The sequence below is a fragment of the Triturus cristatus genome, chromosome 5_1, assembly GCF_964204655.1.
Source record: "Triturus cristatus chromosome 5_1, aTriCri1.1, whole genome shotgun sequence".
In the NCBI taxonomy this organism is placed as follows: Eukaryota; Metazoa; Chordata; class Amphibia; order Caudata; family Salamandridae; genus Triturus; species Triturus cristatus.
In genome coordinates, this window is record NC_140587.1 from 992,645,082 (window position 1) to 992,665,358 (window position 20,277).

General features: G+C 43.4%; 1 protein-coding gene across 1 annotated transcript in view; it reads left to right on the forward strand.

Annotated features, from left to right (window-relative positions):
- FASTKD3 (FAST kinase domains 3) overlaps positions 1-20,277 on the forward strand; it is an 87,935-nt gene that overhangs the window by 18,713 nt on the left and 48,945 nt on the right. Inside the window, exons 2-4 of the mRNA XM_085606099.1 lie at positions 1,312-2,793; positions 6,524-6,609; positions 14,284-14,458. Coding sequence (XP_085462225.1) covers positions 1,335-2,793; positions 6,524-6,609; positions 14,284-14,458 — 1,720 coding nt within the window. The 5' untranslated portion in view covers positions 1,312-1,334. The remainder of the gene's footprint in view (positions 1-1,311; positions 2,794-6,523; positions 6,610-14,283; positions 14,459-20,277) is intronic.

A 20,277-nucleotide genomic window follows, 5' to 3' on the forward strand; every position in this document is an offset into this window, starting at 1 on the left:
AAATAATTTGTAAAAATTCCATCCAGTGTATGTAGTGCATTGTGGATGAGGCCGACCACTAGCTGAGACAGACCAAGAGCTTCCAAACTTTCTAATAATGTCATAATCATGGAGTCAGTGAAGAGTTAAAGGTGAAAGTTAAAATCACCTAGTACAGTAAAGGAGGAGGTATCTGTACAGGACTCCATAAGATCAAGAAGAACGTGTAGGAAAGGAAGTTTAGGACCTGGCTGTCTATAGAGAAGCAAACCTGGAAAATTGACCTTATTATTAATTTTAATATTAAATGTCATAGCTTCAGCTCCGGGGAGGGATATTGACTCAAATTTCTTTTGTATTCTGTTCTATAAATTATTGCTATTCCTCCAACTATTTTGCCCACTCTGGAGACCGAGGCAAGGGAGTAGCCCGGAGGCAGGGCCGCCACCCAGTCTGGTTCAGAGGTGGGCGTAGCTCACGTTCCTGTGAGAAAGATTAGATCAGGGCAGGTTGTTTTAAGCAGGCATTTTTTACTTATGTTTGGTAACGGACATAAGTCATTGAAGAGACCCAACAAAGACAGTTGTATCCTGGTGCACAGTTATGTCATCATTTACTATGCTTTAAAAGCTAAAACAGTTTAATATATAATGACAAATGTGTTGTAGAATGCCCAATTTTTTCACAAATTTTCTTGAGGTTATAGTTGCCAGGCTCACACGCTGCACCTGTTGTGCACCGTATGGGGACTGGTCTAACAACATTTGCCAGGGCTGCTTTGGTTTTCTAGTCTGGCCCTGGTAGGAGCAGGAGACTTGTACCGTGAAATAAAGCCAAACATTGAAAAGTTAGTCACTGAGATGCAGCACCAACCTTCCCATTAAAATGTTTTGATTTTGCAAATGTTTTCAATATGAAATAATAAAATCTCTAGTAGTTTGAGTATTTGTTTCGTGTGCACTTGTTTGTGTATTTTTTGCGAATTACAGTTTTAATGTTTGAAATTTAAATCGTATAAATTGCTTGGGGGGTTCCCCGGCTTCCAGTAGAGACTCAATTGGCGTCCTCAGGAGTCAAAGGTTTGGCATTCACTGACTCGTCGTGGGCATGCTTTCTTATGTAGTATGAAGAATGATAGTTTGAGATTCCATTTCACAGGAGGTGAATATTTGGCAAGCGTTTCTGTCTTTCAGAATTATAAGTTATTATAGTTCCTCTTTTGTAAGTAATCATGGATGCACTTCTAACCAAAGTCTGCTGTTTATTTTCTGACCCAAATATATTTGAGGTGGTCAGTTAAAATAGTAACCTATGATTTTTTATTTCCTCTAGGTATAGTCTGCAGCTGAGCTGGTATGGCCTTTATGAATTTGCAGACATTTTCATTTTCTACCTGGTGTGTTGTGCGAGCTTCCAGATCACAGATGAACATGAGAAAAACTTTACTTCAAATTTTGAAATTTCACCCGACGTGCTGCTCCTCATTGTTTCACAGCTTATCCAAGAGCCCTGTTCTCCATTGCATTCCAACTAGCGGGAGTCTTCAAAAGATGCGCAATGACAGTCACCATTCGGCCATTCTCAACTCATCAGACTTCATTGACTGGGCATGGGTGCGCCACCACCGAGAAGAAAGAAAAGGCAACAGCATTGCCAAGGATTGTGTAAATGAGCAATATTATTATGAACAGTTGAATTCCTTTACTTCCTCCAAACAGGTCTTCAAGTATGTATGCTCCTTGGAAGAGTTGTCTGACATAATGGCAGCCGCAGCCTTGCTGAGGGTGGCCCAGGTTGAGCTTGAGGAGGGCGAACTGAAAGAACCAGAACGCGTATTTCAGGACAAAGTCTTCAAGGCACTTTGCTTTCAGTTTGAGCTTGAGTCCCAGAAGTTGTCCACTGCTGGCCTGGTGGGGGCTTTGCATGCTCTCGTTCAGCTGCGAGTAGACCCATGGAGTACACTTATGGTACGCTTGTTATCAGAAAGTCAAGACCGGCTTGATAAGGGGAAAATGACCCTACGGAGCCTCTGCATTCTTGGAGAGAGCTTGCTGGAACTAGAAGGTCCTGGGTGTGCCATGCTGCAGCAGATAATGGACCAGGTGCAAAGGATAAAACTTGAGGATTGGACCCCTGAGGAAGTGGCAATGGTGTATAGGATGCTGCAAGCTGGCTTGGGAGAAAAGGGCCAGTTCCAGGGTCTATTAAATAAAATGAATAACCACACAGTCTCTATCGCTTCGCAGCTAAGCCGCACACACATTAGCAGTGTGTTGCATGCCCTGGTGGTTCTTAACCAAGTTCAGGCTATTCCGCTAGTAATACATCTGTGTAAGCATTCTGTTAGGCACGTTCCGCACTTCACACAAGAAGAACTCGTGAAAGTGCTTGAGGGCTGTGTGCACTTTGGCCACAGTGACAGATACTTTACCGAAGCACTAGAGAGACACGTCCCCAAAGCCTCCTTTACCATGGACCCTGAGTCGGTGAGCAGAGTCATGCAGTACTGCAGCCGGCGGCAGATCCTTTCAAGGCCCATCTTCGATGCCATTGCTGAAAGCTTCGTTTACAATTCGGACAACTTCAGCACCCGTCAGATTGCTTGGCAGATCCTTCCATTTGGAAAGTTGAATTACCTCCCTCCAAAAGCGGCTTCCTTGTTCAGGAAGCTGGAGGTTATACTAAGCAGTCGCTTCTCGCAGTTTCAGCCACGGACCCTCCTCAACGTTCTCCACTCTTGCACGCTTGTAGAACGGTTTCCAGTCAATTTTATGGCAAAAATATTTAACCCCTACTTTCTTCAACAGCTACAATGTAAGACGTACTACTAGTCACTTTATGTTTAGTAATTTTAAACCTTCTGTATTACTGTGATATTATTGCTTTTTGCTTGTGCAATGGAATGTGTGGCTCTAATCCGGTTGCTCATAGCGGGTGATGGTTTCTAGCATTGGCCTTTAGTCCTGCAATCGTAGGAAAAATCCGTCTCTATAACCAGTTGAAGGGCAACACAAGGCACGACTGTCATCCATGATAATTTGCAAACAAATTGTGTCTTTTGTTGATTTTCATACATCTGAATATGAATGCTTTAAACCTGTGGATTAGGCCAACAAAACAAATGTAGATAAGGACAGGGTGTAGGCAGCCATATTTGTAGGGGATACCTCTTGAGGTAATGAAACGGCATGTCTGCTTGAGTGGAGAGAGCGGATGGATGGAAAGCGTCTGATAGCAACCATGAAGTTGCCAGTGATGAACATGAAGCTGGGCATGCCCTTACCTTTCAGTCGACTTTAGTTATCCACCATTTAAATGCAAATTGCAAACTTAAACGTGCTGATGGTGCTTCTCCTAAAGCAGTTCTTTTGGAGATGGTTTGCTGTCCTCCAGTTCAATGGTTGAGAAGGATACTTTGCCCACAGTGATGGTGGGTGTAACTCTGTAAATCCAGACAAAATGTAGGTGCTGTCAAAGTAATTGCGGGTGGATAAATATCTGACAACATAGAGGGTGAGACATAAGGATCAGACCACACCAGTTTTGTGATTTCTATCATTTGTAACACTGACATCTGCGTTGGATTTACCAGTCCAGCTATTTACTTACTTTGTGATATTAAAGTATATCATCCAGGATTATACTAAAGCAACAACTGTAGATCAATGACATTTGGGTTTGGTATAGAGTAAGTTACACCAGTGACGACTCCTTTGTCTCGTAATCTTTATGTTTAGACCTTGGGTCTCAGCTGTCATCAGTGTGCCCATGTGCTCAGTTTTGAACATTATGACAACGTGATACGAACAATTTCCATGTTGGTCATGAGCATTCCAGAGAAGGATATTCTGTATTTAACATTTGTTGATACCTATCCCTTTCTATTAATTTTCCCAGAGCTTTTTTTTCTTTTGGTATATTAAATGTTGACAAGTCTGGCACAAATCTGGACTAATCGCATAACTTCCGTGATCATTTTATTCCTAAAGTGCATGCATGCATCTCATGAAGGAGAAAAATGTTTGTACCCATGAAACATTTGTATCCATCAAGCTAGTATCACATGAGTACCCTGATAATCCATAGATGTTGTTTGTGTTGTGTAGTAATGTGCTCACATAATTAAACAGTTTTCAGCTATTCTGCCTTTCCAAGAAAATTGACAGTCCAGGTTGGTGCAGACTTTCAGCAAACACATAAAGTGGCCTTCATTGTATTTGATGTAGAGCACACCAAGTAGATGGAAGCAAGATATGAATATGTTATGCTTTGTCCAAATGGTTGGATTACAAATTGTTTTGTGACTGGGTTAGTAGCTTCTATTTCATGAACAGTTTGGTGGTGACCTAAAGTCTTTAAGTATTTCAGTATGTTGTCCAACATTAAAGTTTCCGCAATACACTAATGTCCCCAAAGCAAGGAAATCTTAACATTTTAGCTCCCAGAGATATTTCACCCCTTTTGCAGATCATGGTTGTGGTCAAATGGCAGTGATGTGTGCAGACTAGTGTTTTGTCCCCCACTTTGATTTTTTTTTGTCTTGTAACATAAATCAGGTCCTCCAGCGCCCAAAGAAAACACCTTTTACAAGTAACATTATTCACATGTACGATCTGATGTGGGCTACATAGCTTTGGTACCATTTAAAGGTCTCATTCAAAATCCTGGATGCAGAGACAGCAGATTTTTGAGGGGAGGTCTGTGTCTGCGTCAACAATTCTACAGACGTTCAGGAGTCAAAGGCCTTGGCAATATCAAGGTTGGCTGACTGTCACAAATTGGATCACATGACCTGCCATTGTGACACCAAGTGTGACTTCTAATTTACCTAATAACCACAAAAGTAAATGTTTCATGGCCATGTTTTTGGAATAATCAAGCTAAGACGGCTGCATTCAACATGACATGAAAATAAAAGGCGCACATCACTGTATACGTCAGAAAACCTGAATGGTTGGCTAAAGAATTTTAACAAAGTGAATCGCTTGAGGCTCATCGACTCCCCCCTCTCCCCCAGTGAATGTTCAAATCTAGTCAGGTTTTCAGAAAGACAAACAAATTTGAAAATAATCCCCATTGAAATTATTGTGATCATTTCCCCTTATCGAGCTGAACACATCTTGTATTTAATTTTAGTCCACATATGTGACCGCCACAAAATCGAACGTGCCATACTGGCTATCGATTCTTGCTCTTGGACCGTTTTAATTTTATGCCATTTTTATTCCCTGAATAGTTTTAGGATTTGTGGGTATACTACCACACAAGTGTCCAAACTCAAAACAGTTGTCATTCGCTTGTGGAAAAAAGAATTGCCTGCTGTTAATAGAGTGGATCTTGTGCTTTAGCACCAGATAATGCTGATGCATAACCTGATGCCTGAATTTGACACACATCTTGGATTTTCATACCCAGGATAAAGCATTGGTCTTTGTCACATCCTTTCTGTCTGGTAGGTCTCAAGCTGTCCAGTATGGTACTTTCACCTTTTAACCTAATTCTATGTGATGGGAAGCTCTGCAGGACTTATGACTATTTCTCCCACCCCATCCAATTATTCACCCTCTATTTTGCAATGTTGCACATTTTTTTTATCTGAGTTGAGAATGCCCCTATTCCTGTATGCAGACAACTGTCCAATTCTGGTGGACATCAGTGTGAGCAGGTACTACTTTGGAGGGCGAGTTTTGTGCTTTACAATAATCCCATATAAATAGATACAAAATCATTAAAATCTACAATTTGCCTAAAAAATAACAGTTTGTAGATATGTTGAAATCCTGACTGAATTTTACTTTTCGGGGGGTTGTTGAGCCCAGCCCTAGCATTTGGTAGTATGATGGTTGTAATAATGTCTTGTTAGTATAGTAATAGTATATTGAGCTTCAAGTATCGTGCTACAGAAATATTGTAGCCATAATATCAAGTACCAAAATATTGAGAAGGTAAGTATATGTAGGTAACTACAAATTTACTGTGCTTAACTCCACGTTCATTTAACTTGAGGATATCTATGTCTTAAAGGTAAGAAGTCCATATTTATTATGGCCACTAAAGTGACGTGAGATCAGAACGATAAACGCAAGCCCAAATTAAATAGAAGGTTGGCGATACATAGAGCATGCAAATCTGATTTGCTATTTTGTATGTTTTGGTGCCCCTTCTGTTTGTATGCAGAGGCGTGACCAAGTCGTTCAACATAAGGAATTATTAACAGCTTGTGTGTGATCATTTACTGGAAGTGCAGAGGTGGAATTCTGAGTGTAAGGTCCGTGAAAGCACTGCTGGGTAGGCTTTTAGATGGCTTCTGTATCAACTATGGTTTGAGATTTCGGGTTCTGCAATAATCTCTTAATCCAATCATTTTCCCAATGTGTATAGCATGATGAACGTCTGCGGTGTGTTTCATTGCACAATCCCAAGTGGAGTTCACATCCATTTGCATTAAATATATAGCAGTTATTTGTGCAAAACCATCCTTGCAAGGTAGGGTAGACTTAACAGCAAAATCTCTGTGCCTTATATTCTTCTACTCTCATTTCAGCTCCTGATGGAAGTTTGGATAGGTTTGTTCTCTCCCAGCTGACCCAGTTGTATCTGACTGTGACCTTGGAGTGCCCTTTTTATGAGGTATAGTAATATGTGATATGCTCCTTGAACCCCTTTCCCGCCCGTGTTTAAATTCATGAAATTATAGTTCTCTGCAAAACTTGCAGATTGAGATTATAGTATGTTTAGTTACGAATCTATATTGTAAAGTTTACAAATTTGAGGAATTCTCGTCAAAGCGGCTGATCTTTTTCAGTTTGATGTCACCAAATGACCACTTGCATTCAGATTCATAAAATATCTAAACAATTATAGGTCAAAAGCATTTATTTGTAGTACTATTGATGAAAATGGAAGACTTCAAGTTTCCTGACTGTGTTTTTCCATTTATAGCTATTGATAGATGTAAAGAAGGTGCACTCTATACTAACTATTCTGGATGGATTAGCAAAATAGTAAATACATGGGTCTCAATGAAACAATATTTGGTCATGATACTGAGTGAACTGTACGTCAGTATTCACAGCATCGTTTGTTGCTATTTCTTTACAGTAAGTTACTACCTTGATCATCTTACTTGTTAACTGAAACACATTTTGACCAGTCCCGGTACATGGGCCTCTGAGCAAGGTGCTGGTCTGTCTATAGGACATTGTTTTGAATACAAGAATTGACTTTCTAATAGTGAACATCCATTTCTCTTTTAGGTTTAAGTCCTTTCATAGAATACAGGTTAAACGACGGGTATACTCACATAAATAAAGGCAGGAAATATAACCCTATTGTGGTAGTCTCGTCGATTAACAACACAGTATAATTCTAGTGAAAGAAATAGTGAAATAAAAGGACTCGCATGAAACAACTTGACAAATAGAACACACTGTTTGCATTGTGTTGTATTGTATTTGAACTGGAGGTTGAGTGCAAATGATTGACTTTGAACATTGAATGTTGGTGCCCTTAGTTGTACTTTGCTTTCTAACTTATGAACTGAGTATGAAGCATGCAACTGTTGCATTGGGTGGAATCTTGGAAACTACTGTTGTATGGTATTCAGGCATCGGAAAATCATAAAAATTTTATTAACAGGTCTAGTGACTTGAATAACCGACTCAACTTAACTGTAATGTGCTTAATCCATAAACTGGTCTCAAATTGTGTGATCATAGACAAATATTTAATTTCCCAAGTCTCCTTTTTCCTCATTATTACCTATGAGAGCACCTTCAAATATGTGAGTTCACATACAAAGCAGTGGAAGTGGTTAACAAGATCGCACTAGCTACTGCAAAACTAATTTTAGTGGGTTATTAAAATTAGAGTTAGTAACAAGTAAGCGGTATGGTGCAATTTGATATCAGACACCCTACTACCAATGGTGTCAAAAAGGGTGGTGGATCCAGAATGCCATCACTCATAATATATATACAAAAGATATCACAGCCCTTTGAGTAAAGTCCAGTAAGTCAGTTTAGTCCAATGAGCCAGGATCACGATAAATTCAATCCAAGTTCTGTTTATTGCATGTAACTTGAGGCCTTCAATGACCAGGTAACATCAAAAGGCACAACCAACACGTGTTTTGTCACCCACATGACTTCTTCAAGGCTGCAAGATTGTACAATACAATAAAAAGCAGTCAAAACCTTCATATTCTTGTATACAAATTCTATGTTAGTTGGCAGGAACGAATATTCTAAGTGCACGTGAAAGATTGAGCAAGGAAATAAATAAGTTAAAATATCCTTCAAGTATACCCATATGCATGACACCCTGGTACGTGATTGTGTTAGAAAAAAAAGATTATAGAGATTGGAGAGAAAGGGGATATTATTCAAGGTCTCCTATGTACAACAAAACCAAAAGAGCAGAACCCATCTGTGCCACGTCAGGAAATTGTAAAGTATGAAGATGTTGGTGTGTCAGACACCCGTCACCCAAAGATTATAAATGGAGACAAAATGCTGGAAAAATGCTGGAAGAGCACAAACCTCTTATTGTGATAAATATCACAAAATTCAGTGGGTATAGTTGAATATCTGTAAATGGCGATTCTCCATTTTTAAAATATTTATTTTCTTCCAAAAATTGTTTGTATTGTCTAGGAAGGGGATCAAATATACTGATTTAGTATATATAAATGGGTGTGATGTATACACTCCATCATGTTCATATAATGTCTCTGTAAGAAAGAAGACACCAACCTGTCTAGTCAAAAGTTTGTCACAAAAATGAACAACTGATTCGTTAGACCAACATTTTGAAGGTTCAGTTAATTCATGCGACTCGGAGCCAGTTCGTTATATCTACAGAAAGTAATAGGTGGACCCATTAAATGCATAAGGATAGGTGCTCTTAGAAAGCGTCTGTGCGTACATATAGACCTGGTTGGGGTATCCCCAGATGTGTGTACCCCCCTCTGAGCCGAAAGTAATATTCTTGAAAGACTAGTAGAAGGTGCCCAAAGTCTATCATTGGTCCCATAAAATTAGTGGTTGTGATCAACCAATAATGTATTTAACTGTACTGACATGAGAATATTCGAAAACCAAGACGTATGGAGGCAAAAAAAAAAATTCAATCTATATGTACCACAACACGGTTCACCTGGCGACAATTAATATGTCACAATCACAAATTATTTTTCATGACTTAGAATACGGTTTAGTTCTTTCAATACATCTTTGTAGAGCTTGTTTCTGTTCTGACTCAATGTGATTATAAATAGCAAGCAGTCTTAGGTATGTCACTAACAGACTACGTGGATACTTCAGCGTTGAATGTCCCTTTTACTATATCGACTTCTTCTCCAAAGTTGACACTTACTCTCTTTTGTAACTTAATTCATCTATTTTATTTGGTCACACAGCACGTTTTAACTTTTTTCCACCAATTCATAATAGCTGCGCCGTTCTCCCCTTTTTCATATTACAAGGTTAGTCTGCTTTCTATGCCCCTACACGCCAGTACTCATTACCACTCCTCCATTATGGGTATAAGGCAAGTTAATTTGCTAAGCACCTCAGAGTGTTTCGAGGTTGGTTATGGCTCAGCCACGGGTGCCGATGTAGTAAACTAGGAGACGCACATTGGATGGCTTGCATGAATAGGAATGCTACACGATTTCTCACTTTCAGATACTTTTTGTTTTGTGGATTAAATTACATTTTCGTGCATGGTAGATGATGTGATATTTTAATGAAGGGAGGATGATTTTCTCTGATTTCAATATGGGAATTGATTTTCTTACGTTTACATGAGACATTAGAATCACAGTATGGACCAACCGGTGCAAGTCATCAGCTTTCAGTTATGTTTATGAGATTAACATGAATGCTATCATTATTACATTGCGTTTTGTACTCTTTTTAGGAACTTCAGCTTCCCCCTTTTCTTTATTTACCCATACCAGATTGTCAATGGCAAGTCACACTTTGGTTTTAAAACAACTAGAACTTAACGTGACCACCCATAGGTGAGCATCTTTTCAGTGGGATATTTTGGAAAACGTTTTGCCTCCTTACCGTCTGTAATATTTAATATTCTCATTTCATTACAGTTAAATACATTAATGGTAGATAACAACCATTAATTTTATGGAACCACAGAGAGACTTGGTGCACCTCCCACTATCTGTTCAAGAACATTACTTTAGTCTCAGAGGGGGTAGACACATCTTGGGATACCCCAACCAGGTCTATATGTACGCACAGACAGTTTCTAAGAGCACCTATACTTATCCATTTAATGAGTCCACCTGTTCCTTTCTGCAGATCAAACGACTGGCTCGGACTCGCATCAGTTTACTAATTCAATTGAGAGTTGGTATAACAAATCAATTTGTAACAAATTGTCGACTAGCCTGGTTGGTGTCTTCTCCCTTCCAGAAATGTTATAGGGAACAGGATGGAGGGACACACACACACACACGCACGCACACGCACGCACACACACACACACACACACCCTTTTTGGAGAAAAAAAATCGATTGGACTACACCCACTGAATGTTGTGATATGTATAACAATTAGAGGTTTGTGCACCAGCATTTTCACTCCATATGTAAGCTTTGGGTGATGAGTTTCTGACACGCCTATATCTTCATACTATACCGTATTTTTGACCAGGCACAGATGGGTTCCACTATTTTGGTCTCGCAGTGCTTGAATAATATCCCGTCTCTCGACAAATTTTATAATCCTTTTCTAACACAATCACGTACCAGAGTGTCATGCCTATGCACAAACTTCAAGGATATTGGAACTTTTTTCTTTCCTTGCTCAATCTTTCATATGCACTAAGTTTGTTAGTTACTGCAAACTAACATAGATATTGTATGCAAGAATATGAAGGTTACAACTGCTTTTTATTGTACTGTACAATCTTGCAGCTTTGAAGTCCAGCGGGTGACGAAACAATTGTTGGCTGTGCCTTTTGATGTTACCTTGTCATTGATGACCTCAAGGTACATGCAATAAACAGAACTTGGATTGAATTTATCGTGATCCTGACTCTTTGGACTAAATTGACTTATTGGACTACCCTCAAAGTGCTGTGATATTTTGTGTATATAAATATGTGAGTTGAGCATGTCTGCTGTACAAAAACTATTTTGGCTCATTTGAATAGAGTAAACTTTTGCTCTATCTATAATAAGACTCTAGCCCACATATAGGGTACACATGTCACTAGACTTGCCTCTAATGTCATTAATAGCATTATCATCAGGGCAGAGGTAGGAATATTTCTCAGTCACTTTTAACAAATATATTACTAGAGAATTGTGTGTGCCCACTGTCATTTACAAACAACACATTTTTCCATTGAAATGGCCTCAAACATTCTCAATGGCATGCAGTTTTACTGATAAACCTATATAGCGTACAAACAATAATGTGTGGAAATCGGGTTTCAGAAAATATATATCATTTGCACATGACCCCGAAATGATTTGTTTGTTCCCAACACGTTTCAGAATTACAAAAAAGTGCTTTGCTAACCACTAATATATTTTGAAATATCTCAACTGTGTACAGTTCATATACAAGCTACTTGAATGTTGTGTATTAGAAAAAAAACTGCCATCTTACAAACTTTCAGAGAAATAAAAGTAAACACAAATGCCCAGGATAAAATGAGCAGCAATTTGTTACAAGGCATAAACTAAAATTTGACTTCTGATTTTGAAGCACAGCAAATGTACAAGATTAAAACAACATTTAAAGGCCTCTTTTTTGCTCCTTCACTTTCTCTCTGAACAGAACATCTGTTCTTCGCCAGGTCAATCTCTCTCGATAGAGGCAAGTAGGCCCTAAAAATAGATTGCCTTGATAAATTCTGACTTCTCGCCTCAATTCCTCTTGAGGTACCTTCACTTACACCTCTTGTTGGATGACGCTGTTAATTTCTCATCCTGAGGAATCAGATTAGTTCTCTTCCCCTTTTGTCATTATTGGTTTATAAACAGTCTGGCCGAATGCAAAATTTTCCAGGTCTCGACGTTTTTAAGAACAGCTTGTTTCTTATGTTGTAACATGAAGTGGTCAAAAGATGAGATTAAGTATCTGGGAATTAAGTTTTCTTCCAGTGTAATCAAACTAACTCCTGTTGATCAAAAAGTTATAGGAAGACTAAAATTGTCCTTGTGACGTAGTATCATTGACAGTGTATATTGAAACAGTGTTTGTATGTTTTGGCCATGCTTCCCTTTCTGTTGAATGTGTTGTTTTTTTACCTCTTTATGTGTTTTTTGCCAGCTTGAGGGTGAAGTGGGGCAAATAAAGTTGTGCTGCAGTGGGTTTCTGCCTAAGAATTTTGGAGCAGTATCAGAGCACTTTTACTATCCGTTCTACTAGTTTGTGGCTTAAAGAGATTTTTACCCCGATGTTCCCCAGGTGGTGTGTGTTACAATGGTGTACCTTGGCCAAGTCCAGTGCTTATCAGCCCCTAACTAAAAACTCCTTTGGCTCAACCTTTACCATGCCAAAGAACTTTCAATTAGAGTCTTAAGATTACTCAACCCCAGGAGCTCAGTTTCCTTTTCTCCATTTACCACTCGGCATGATTTGTGGTTTTGAGCTTTCAAAACTTTCGGATAGCATATGTGTAAAAAAATTAATTATTTGCACCTTCAGTAACGGCATTTGGATGTCACTAATTATGTCATTAGCACCTCTGTGTGTGAGCATTGTGATTGGTCTGAGCGCCGTAGTTCAGCATTCAGACAGGGAGAGGGAGCCTGTGCTTGTTCCTCATGCACAGCTTGGTGTGAAACATGCAAAGTGTGCATGACTGTTTGGCCAGCCCAAGACAGCCGGCCAAGCAGTCATGCGCACTTGAAGTTTGCAAACCACTACTCCCACTGTGCCACCTACCGCTCTGCCATAAGCCATACCCGTAGTGAAAAATAAAATGATAATAACAAGGTTATTATCATTTTATTTTTACTTTCTCCTACTCTGAGAACAGTGGGGCGACACTCCTCCGCCTTAGCAGTGGTGCCGCCCCTGACTGGTGCTCACGTAGAGCGCTCGCCCTTCAGGTCGAGTTCGTCCTATGTTTAAAATCTGCAGAAAAAATGCATGCGCACCGTCTAGAGCCGATACCTAAAAAGTGGTGGATCCAATGCTTAAATTAATCTCGACCACTGGTAAATTACTTAGGCCTCATCCCAGTCCATTGTTATTTTGCACACCATGCCTCCTCATCTTGGACACAGCCATATGCAAATCAGTTTCGATCCTGCTCCAGTGTCTGAGGTCTTGGACTGTAAGGTAGGTTGCAACTTGTCTGACATCCAACAGTGCATTCATTTACTAGTTCATGCACTCATCCAGCAATCCATCTAGCTATGGGAATCACTCATTTACCTGTTTATGTACTGTTCTCTGTCTAACCTATGACTCATTCATCTTCATCCATCCATGCGCTCATCCAGCCATCCATCTAGCTACGAGAATCACTCACTTATCTGTTCATGTGCTGTTCTCTGTCTAATCTATGACTAGTTCCTCCTCGCTTTCACCCATTCACAGACCAATTCACCAATAAATGTAAAAGCACTTTGATTTATTAAAAATAAGAATAACCCATTGACATCGTCAGTTGTTGTTATGCCTTCATGGATGTTTTAACACAAGTACATATTTTAAAAGTTTGTGCTGACGCAGCAGTTAGCTCTCCACTCATAGCTTTTATAAAAATAATTATGAACACAAATTCTATAAAGTATGTGAACCTTTCCACCGCCAGCACAAAAAAAGCACAAGGGGCTACTTTTGAATCTATGAACAATTAATAAACTGTTTTTCAAAGGGAAAGATGAGTTTCTAGAACAACTTGGTATTTCACAAAACCCTTTTTTTACTTAATCATGTTAGTTAAGCTGTTTATCTGTCATTCTTCTTCCTATCTCCTCCACGTCAGCAATATGTATGCATTTGTGGATCACACATGAGGTATTTGATGACAAAACAAGTATTTGATAGATTTCTAGGTAGGTACCAGAAAAAAAAAATCATTCCTAGTTATGTAAATATGAAACAGTTCCAACATTCTGTATGTATTCCGAGAAAGAAAATATACTTTCTTAACAGTAGTTTATAACTTATCATAATGTAAGGCAACTGTCTGTCTGACGTCAAAGCCAGCAAACTTTTTTCCCCCCAACGTTTTGCTCGGAAACCTGTTTTTTAGTATATTTTATGCTGCACTAACCTATTAGTTCAACCATGTTTTTTCTTTCAATACAATAGGCCCCCAAACTGCTTCCAAAGTATCGTGTGAAGTCCTTTCTGACACATGGCCGTTCCTTGGAGACTGGTGTGGATTTGCAACTTTATCATAAAGTGAAGGCTGGACTAATAGAACTTCTAGGAGCACGAATGTATTTTGCTTCACATGTGCTGACCCCGTATTGCTATACATTAGGTATGAAATGTTTTGCTTTCTTTAAAATGTAGTTAAAATATATTGTCATATTTATGTCAGTGGATCAGAGGTAAGGCCTGATGGTGAGAATAGGATACGTTTCATTTCAGATCTTGCGCTTCTGTTTTAAAAGGCCATGCACTTATTTTTCAAAGCTCAAGCCAAGTTATATTTTTGGTTTAAGAAATTGGGTAGTTGTGAAAGGTGTGAGTCCTTCACAAGTAATAGGTCCACAGTTGTCTTATTACTGGGAGGCAAATACCCCATTATATCACTTGACTCTTTCAGGGTAGCGAAGCAGGGCAGCCCAAGGCCTACTCAGGGGAAGTGGTGGGGGCTCCCATTTCGCGGGCACGCAGTAACAACACTCAGTACATTTTTTACTAGTCAGTGCTCTATCTTTCAAAAAAGAATACATTTATGACACACATATATCCAACTAAATACTGTCTATTATATTACAAATAGGTACATCAGATAGATGGAAATACCTTTGGTGACACCCTCATATCATAATGCATCTCTATCACAATACCCCTCACCTATATCAGATGAAACTTCACCATATAAGGTGTTGTCCCTTTAAATAAGGGAGGCATACTGGTATGGTCGGGGAGTCACCACATTAATAACAGCAACCACGTTTGTAAGTGCCAGTGGAATTAATGAAAACCACACGGTATGAAAAAGCATTAATTAAAAGTGAAAACATTGTATTGCTCACAATAAGTCTGTCAGTATAAGGGGCGTGGCCTGACAACATGGCCGGCTAGATGCGTTTTCGCGCTGCTCTTGCCCCAATGGTTTTAAATCCTGCATAATCCTGGCATAATAGCGTCTCCTGTGGCCCGATCCGGTGGCGGAAGCCCCCCCCCCTGACTTCACCGGTACCAGTGTTGGGACGGAAAACCAGCCTGCAACTGGGAGAAATCGCGCAGCCCGCTGCGGACCCGCCGGAATCCTGCTCCCGGTAATGGCGGCCTCCGCGCTGCAGTAAAAGGTGAGGAGTGATGGCGCAATAGAGGAGCCCTGTAGCCTGGGTGGGCTCCCGCCGCTGGAGCTGGACAGCGGAGAGGCCCCGCCTGGGAGTGTAGGCGGCTGGTGAATGCGGTGCGCGGCCGGCCGGCCGACGAGACTTCGGCGGTGCGCCCTACATGCACCCTGCTGCAGGCAGCTGAAAGTGGCGCGGGGGCTGCCTGGGGGCTTGCGCAACAAATCATGCCCAATGCGGTCTGGATGGCTGTAGAGTGAAGCCCCCCCCCTGCAATATTGAACCCTGAAGCAGCAGGTGAGGCTTACGTGAGGCCGGAGTGGTGAGGCCTCCCTACACCTTGCCTGGAGGGGCCTAGAGGTGGCGCGGGGGTCGCCTCTGGGCCTGCGAAGCAGATCGCACTATCTGGGGCCAGAGACCGGAGCGTGTTCAACCAAGTGACCAGGGCTGGGGCCTACGCGAAACCAGTGTGGTGATCCCTGCCTGCTTTACTGTGCGAAACCAGTGTGGTGATCCCAGCCTGCATTACTGCGGAAAGCGGCAGCACAGGACGCAGAGGCGACCTGAGGGCCCGAGGGGTGGACTACATAGCCTGTGGCCTGGGGTTAACACCCAGTAGCAGGGGTGGGGCCCCCCATATAACACTGAATCCCCCCGACCCGTCGGAGACATATGGTGCTTCAGTGGCCCTGGGGTGTCTGCCTCGCGATTTTGGCGGAGGACCAGCCGACCGCGAGAGAGGGGACGAAATCAAACGGCGCAGCTCTCTGGGACGGCCGGTGGTGGCGACACCAGCCCCAGTCGGAGAAGGGGTGGCCTGTGAGATATTGACGGCGCAGAGGTCCCCGGGAATGGGACAGATTGCCTGAGAGATCCCCCCCCCCCGCTGAACTGTCTGTGTCATTATCATTTCCCTGTCGGGGAGGGCACCAGGAAGCGCCCTAGGAAAGCCGCGCTGGATATGGGGAAAGACCGGCCTATAAGAGGAGCCCAAACAAATAAAATAATGCAATACACGGTTCCGGGCCCGACTTCTGCAGACTGCCTTAGAACGGCCCTGGAGCAGCGGACCCACCAGGGCTCAGCAGCCCGGGACAAGGCCGATATTTTGGATGCGATCCGTGACTCCAGGGTTGCGCTAGAAACCAAAATGGACGGGATGGCCATGGACATCAACCATTTGCTCCTGGATCTCAGGAAGGTGGCAGACAGGGTTACCACCACAGAGGGGGACCTGAGCGCTCTGCAAACCGAAGTCCGTCAGCTGAGGGAGATGGTAACAGCTCTCCAGGATCACACGGCCCGGCTGGAGATGCGGAAGGACGGTCAAGAAGGAACAATCTTCGTTTCTTGGGATTTCCAGAAAAGGTGGAAGGGTCGGCGGCGGACCTATTTCTCGAAGATTGGATTGGCACAGCATTCCCGAACCTATGACTCTCCAAAATGTTCGCAGTGGAGACGGCTCACAGATCTCTTGGGCCGCCACCGAAGCCAGGATCCCCGCCTAGAGCCATGATAGCCCGACTGTTCAATTTCAGAGACCGGGACGTGATTCTGCAACACATTCGCACCACGGGCCCGCCCAGATTTGAAAATCATGACATACATATATACCCAGACAATACTAAAAAGGTGCAAGAACTACAAAATGACTTCCTGGGTGTCAAACGCAGGATGGGAAGCCACAATATTAAATACAGCTTACTGTTCCCGGCCAGGCTTCGAGTACAATACGGTGCCAAGACACACTTCTTTGGTAACCCGTCAGAGTCGGCAGATTGGATGGACTCGCTGGGCCTGGCTGGCCAAGAACAAAACCAGGGCAGGCAGGAGCAGAGACGCTGGAGCGGTCAGCAGCGGAACCAGCAACGTTGAGATGAAGAGGAAGAAGCTGAAGACCTGGCTGTTCGAGCAGTAGCGGCCCCCCCCCCCCCAGCGCCTTGAGACCCTACGGGTATGTAGCGCGCTTTATAAGTGTCACTGATTGATTGATTGATTGATGAAGAGCAGCAACCGAGGGGACGTGATTTGGCAGATGGAGGACGTATCACGGTGGGACAAGATGGCACTCTCCTTACAGAACTGGAGGCGATCCCGACACCGAACTAGTTCTCTCCTTTATGTTTAGTACAGGAAACACAGTCGAAGTTAGGAGGTGCCCCCAGCCCGGTTGTTGAGAGCTCTGGAGACAAGTGAGTGGTGGACTCGGTGCTGAGATCATTTATAGTTTCAACTTGCCGGCAGTAGAGAGCTGAGGCGGCCTGGCTAGACCACTGGTCAGGCGGGGCTGCGCGGTGCCATTCAGTCGGCTGAACATCAGAGTTGGGGGAGAGGGGTCCTTCCGACTTGGGAGAGTACGTTAATTCTTATTCGTTATTACAAGTTGAGGGGGGCGGTTTAGGGAGTGGGTGGAGCTCTGGGGCGGGTTTCTGAGTCCTCTGGCCAGGACCGGGTTATGAGTATGAAGTACTACCGACTGTGGGTGGGGGGAGTTGGGGTTTCACGATATGGTTTTGTTTGGGTTGCTGCCGGGTCTAGTATTAGCTGCATCACTGGAAGCTGGAGAAGTCTGCATCTTGGGGGGTCACACTGTAATATTTTGAGGGGTCCCTCGCATGACAGGTGCCGCAACACCAACAATTGCTAATGAATGGCAGGTGACACGCAAAGGTATAAACTGATAACATGGAATGTTCGGGGGCTCAATAACATGATCAAGCGTATCCGGGTGGCAACTTATCTTAGACGGTATGGGGTAAGCATAGCCCTGCTCCAGGAGACGCACCTATGGGGGGACGGTCTTAAATATGTCCAACGTAGATGGCGGGGTCAGTTTTTCACCACATCCTATTCGGGATTTGCCAGGGGAGCGCTGATCTGGGTGGCACCGGGAGTTCCCTTTAAAGTTACGCACACTAAACAGGAACCTGAGGGGAGGTTTGGGATGGTGGAGGGGACGCTAGATGGACGCAGTATATGCCTGGTAAATATTTATGCCCCGAACAGTGATGATGGTGGGTTTCTGGGTCGGGTTCTGGGGCAGCTGGACCTGGACCCAGACACAGAAATGATTATAGCAGGAGACTTCAATTGGGCCCTTGATGGGGAGTTAGACAGATACCCCCCAAAGCTGGATACCAAACCTAGAGTTAGAGAAGCGATGGGCCAGATGCTCCAGAATTATGGCCAATTGGATGTATGGAGACACCGCAACCCCGGTCGTCGGGTGGACTCGTGCCACACACCTGCAGCCAATACTCACAGTAGACTGGACTATTTTTTTATCCAAAAGATGGTGGTACATCGGATTGCAGAGACGCAATATCTGGCCCGCTATTTGTCCGATCACTCTCCGCTCTTACTCACATACCCGTTAGGCAGACCAAGGTCTAAGGTACCACTATGGAGGCTTAACACCGAGGCTTTCGGCTACCCGATCTATAAAGATGCTATCTCGAGCGGGCTCGAGGCTTATGTGGAGGTCAACTGGGGCTCAGCCAGCACTAGGGCGATCGAATGGGACTCAATGAAGGTGGTGGTGCAAGGAATATGTTTATCCACGGAGGTGGGGGTTTTAAAAAGTGTTAGAACGCGATCTCCGGCGGTATGAGGAACGCTTGGTGGCACTGGAGACGGACCTTCCCACGAACAAGGAGAGGTTCCCGGAATGGGCTGAGGTGCGCCAGAAGTTAGGGGACACGTGGGACTCGCTCGGCAAATTTAATAGAAATGCCAGCAGGCGAGGATAGTATACAGAGGGGGATATGGCAGGGCGGCTACTAGCATGACTGATTCGGGCAGAAACTCAACCTCACCCTATTCTGGCACTTGAGAATGATCTGGGCCAGACGGTATATACCCAACAAAAGATTAATAACTTATTTCGGACTCATTTATGTAAAATCTATTCCGAGACCCAGCCCCCATGGCCCCGGAGGTCAGGGAGGCCTATCTTGCTGAGATGTAACTGCCTTGCATAGACGCGGACAGTCGGGAGGCCCTGGGTGGCCCCCTTAGAGGGGAGGAAATACGGGCGGCGATCGCCCATTTGAAGACTACGAAGTCCCCTGGGATGGACGGCATAGCCGCCGAACTTTATAAGGAGTATGGGGGGGGGGGTCCTAATCCCGAAACTCCTCGAAATTACAGCGGAGGCTCATGACCGAGGACTGCTCCCAGACTCCATGCGGAAAGCATTGATAGTGATGTTCCCCAAGCCAGGAAAAGATCCCCTCCTTCCTAGCTCTTATAGGCCCATCTCAATGCTGAACATAGATCTTAAAAGTATCAGCCAGGTGCTGGCATGTAGACTCCGCCCCTATCTTCGACGGCTGGTCCATGATGACCAGTCTGGGCAGGAATACGCTGAGAAATATTCGCCGCCTCGCCCACGTTATGCACTCATTGGAGGGACGGGCCCAGCAGAGCACCTTTAGTGTTCCTCGATATCGAACAACCGTTCGACTCGATCAGATGGGCCTATCTCTGGCAGGTACTCTTAAAAATGGGATTGGGGGAGGGGTTTATAAATTGGATAAAATTGCTCTACGCACGACCGGTGGCAAGGGTTCGCACGGGACGATGCGTATCGGACATAATACCCATAATGAGGTGGACACGGCAGGGATGCCCGCTCTCCCCCTTGCTATTTGCCCTGGCAATGGAGCCGTTGGCTTGTCATCTCCGCGGAGTACTCGAGGGGCAGGGCATACGGGTAGGGAGTATGGAGCATGATGTATGCCGATGACGCGTTAATATACTTGAACCGGCCGACACAGTCATTGCTGACTCTGATCGCTGCACTGTCACAGTTTAGGGCCGCCTCCGG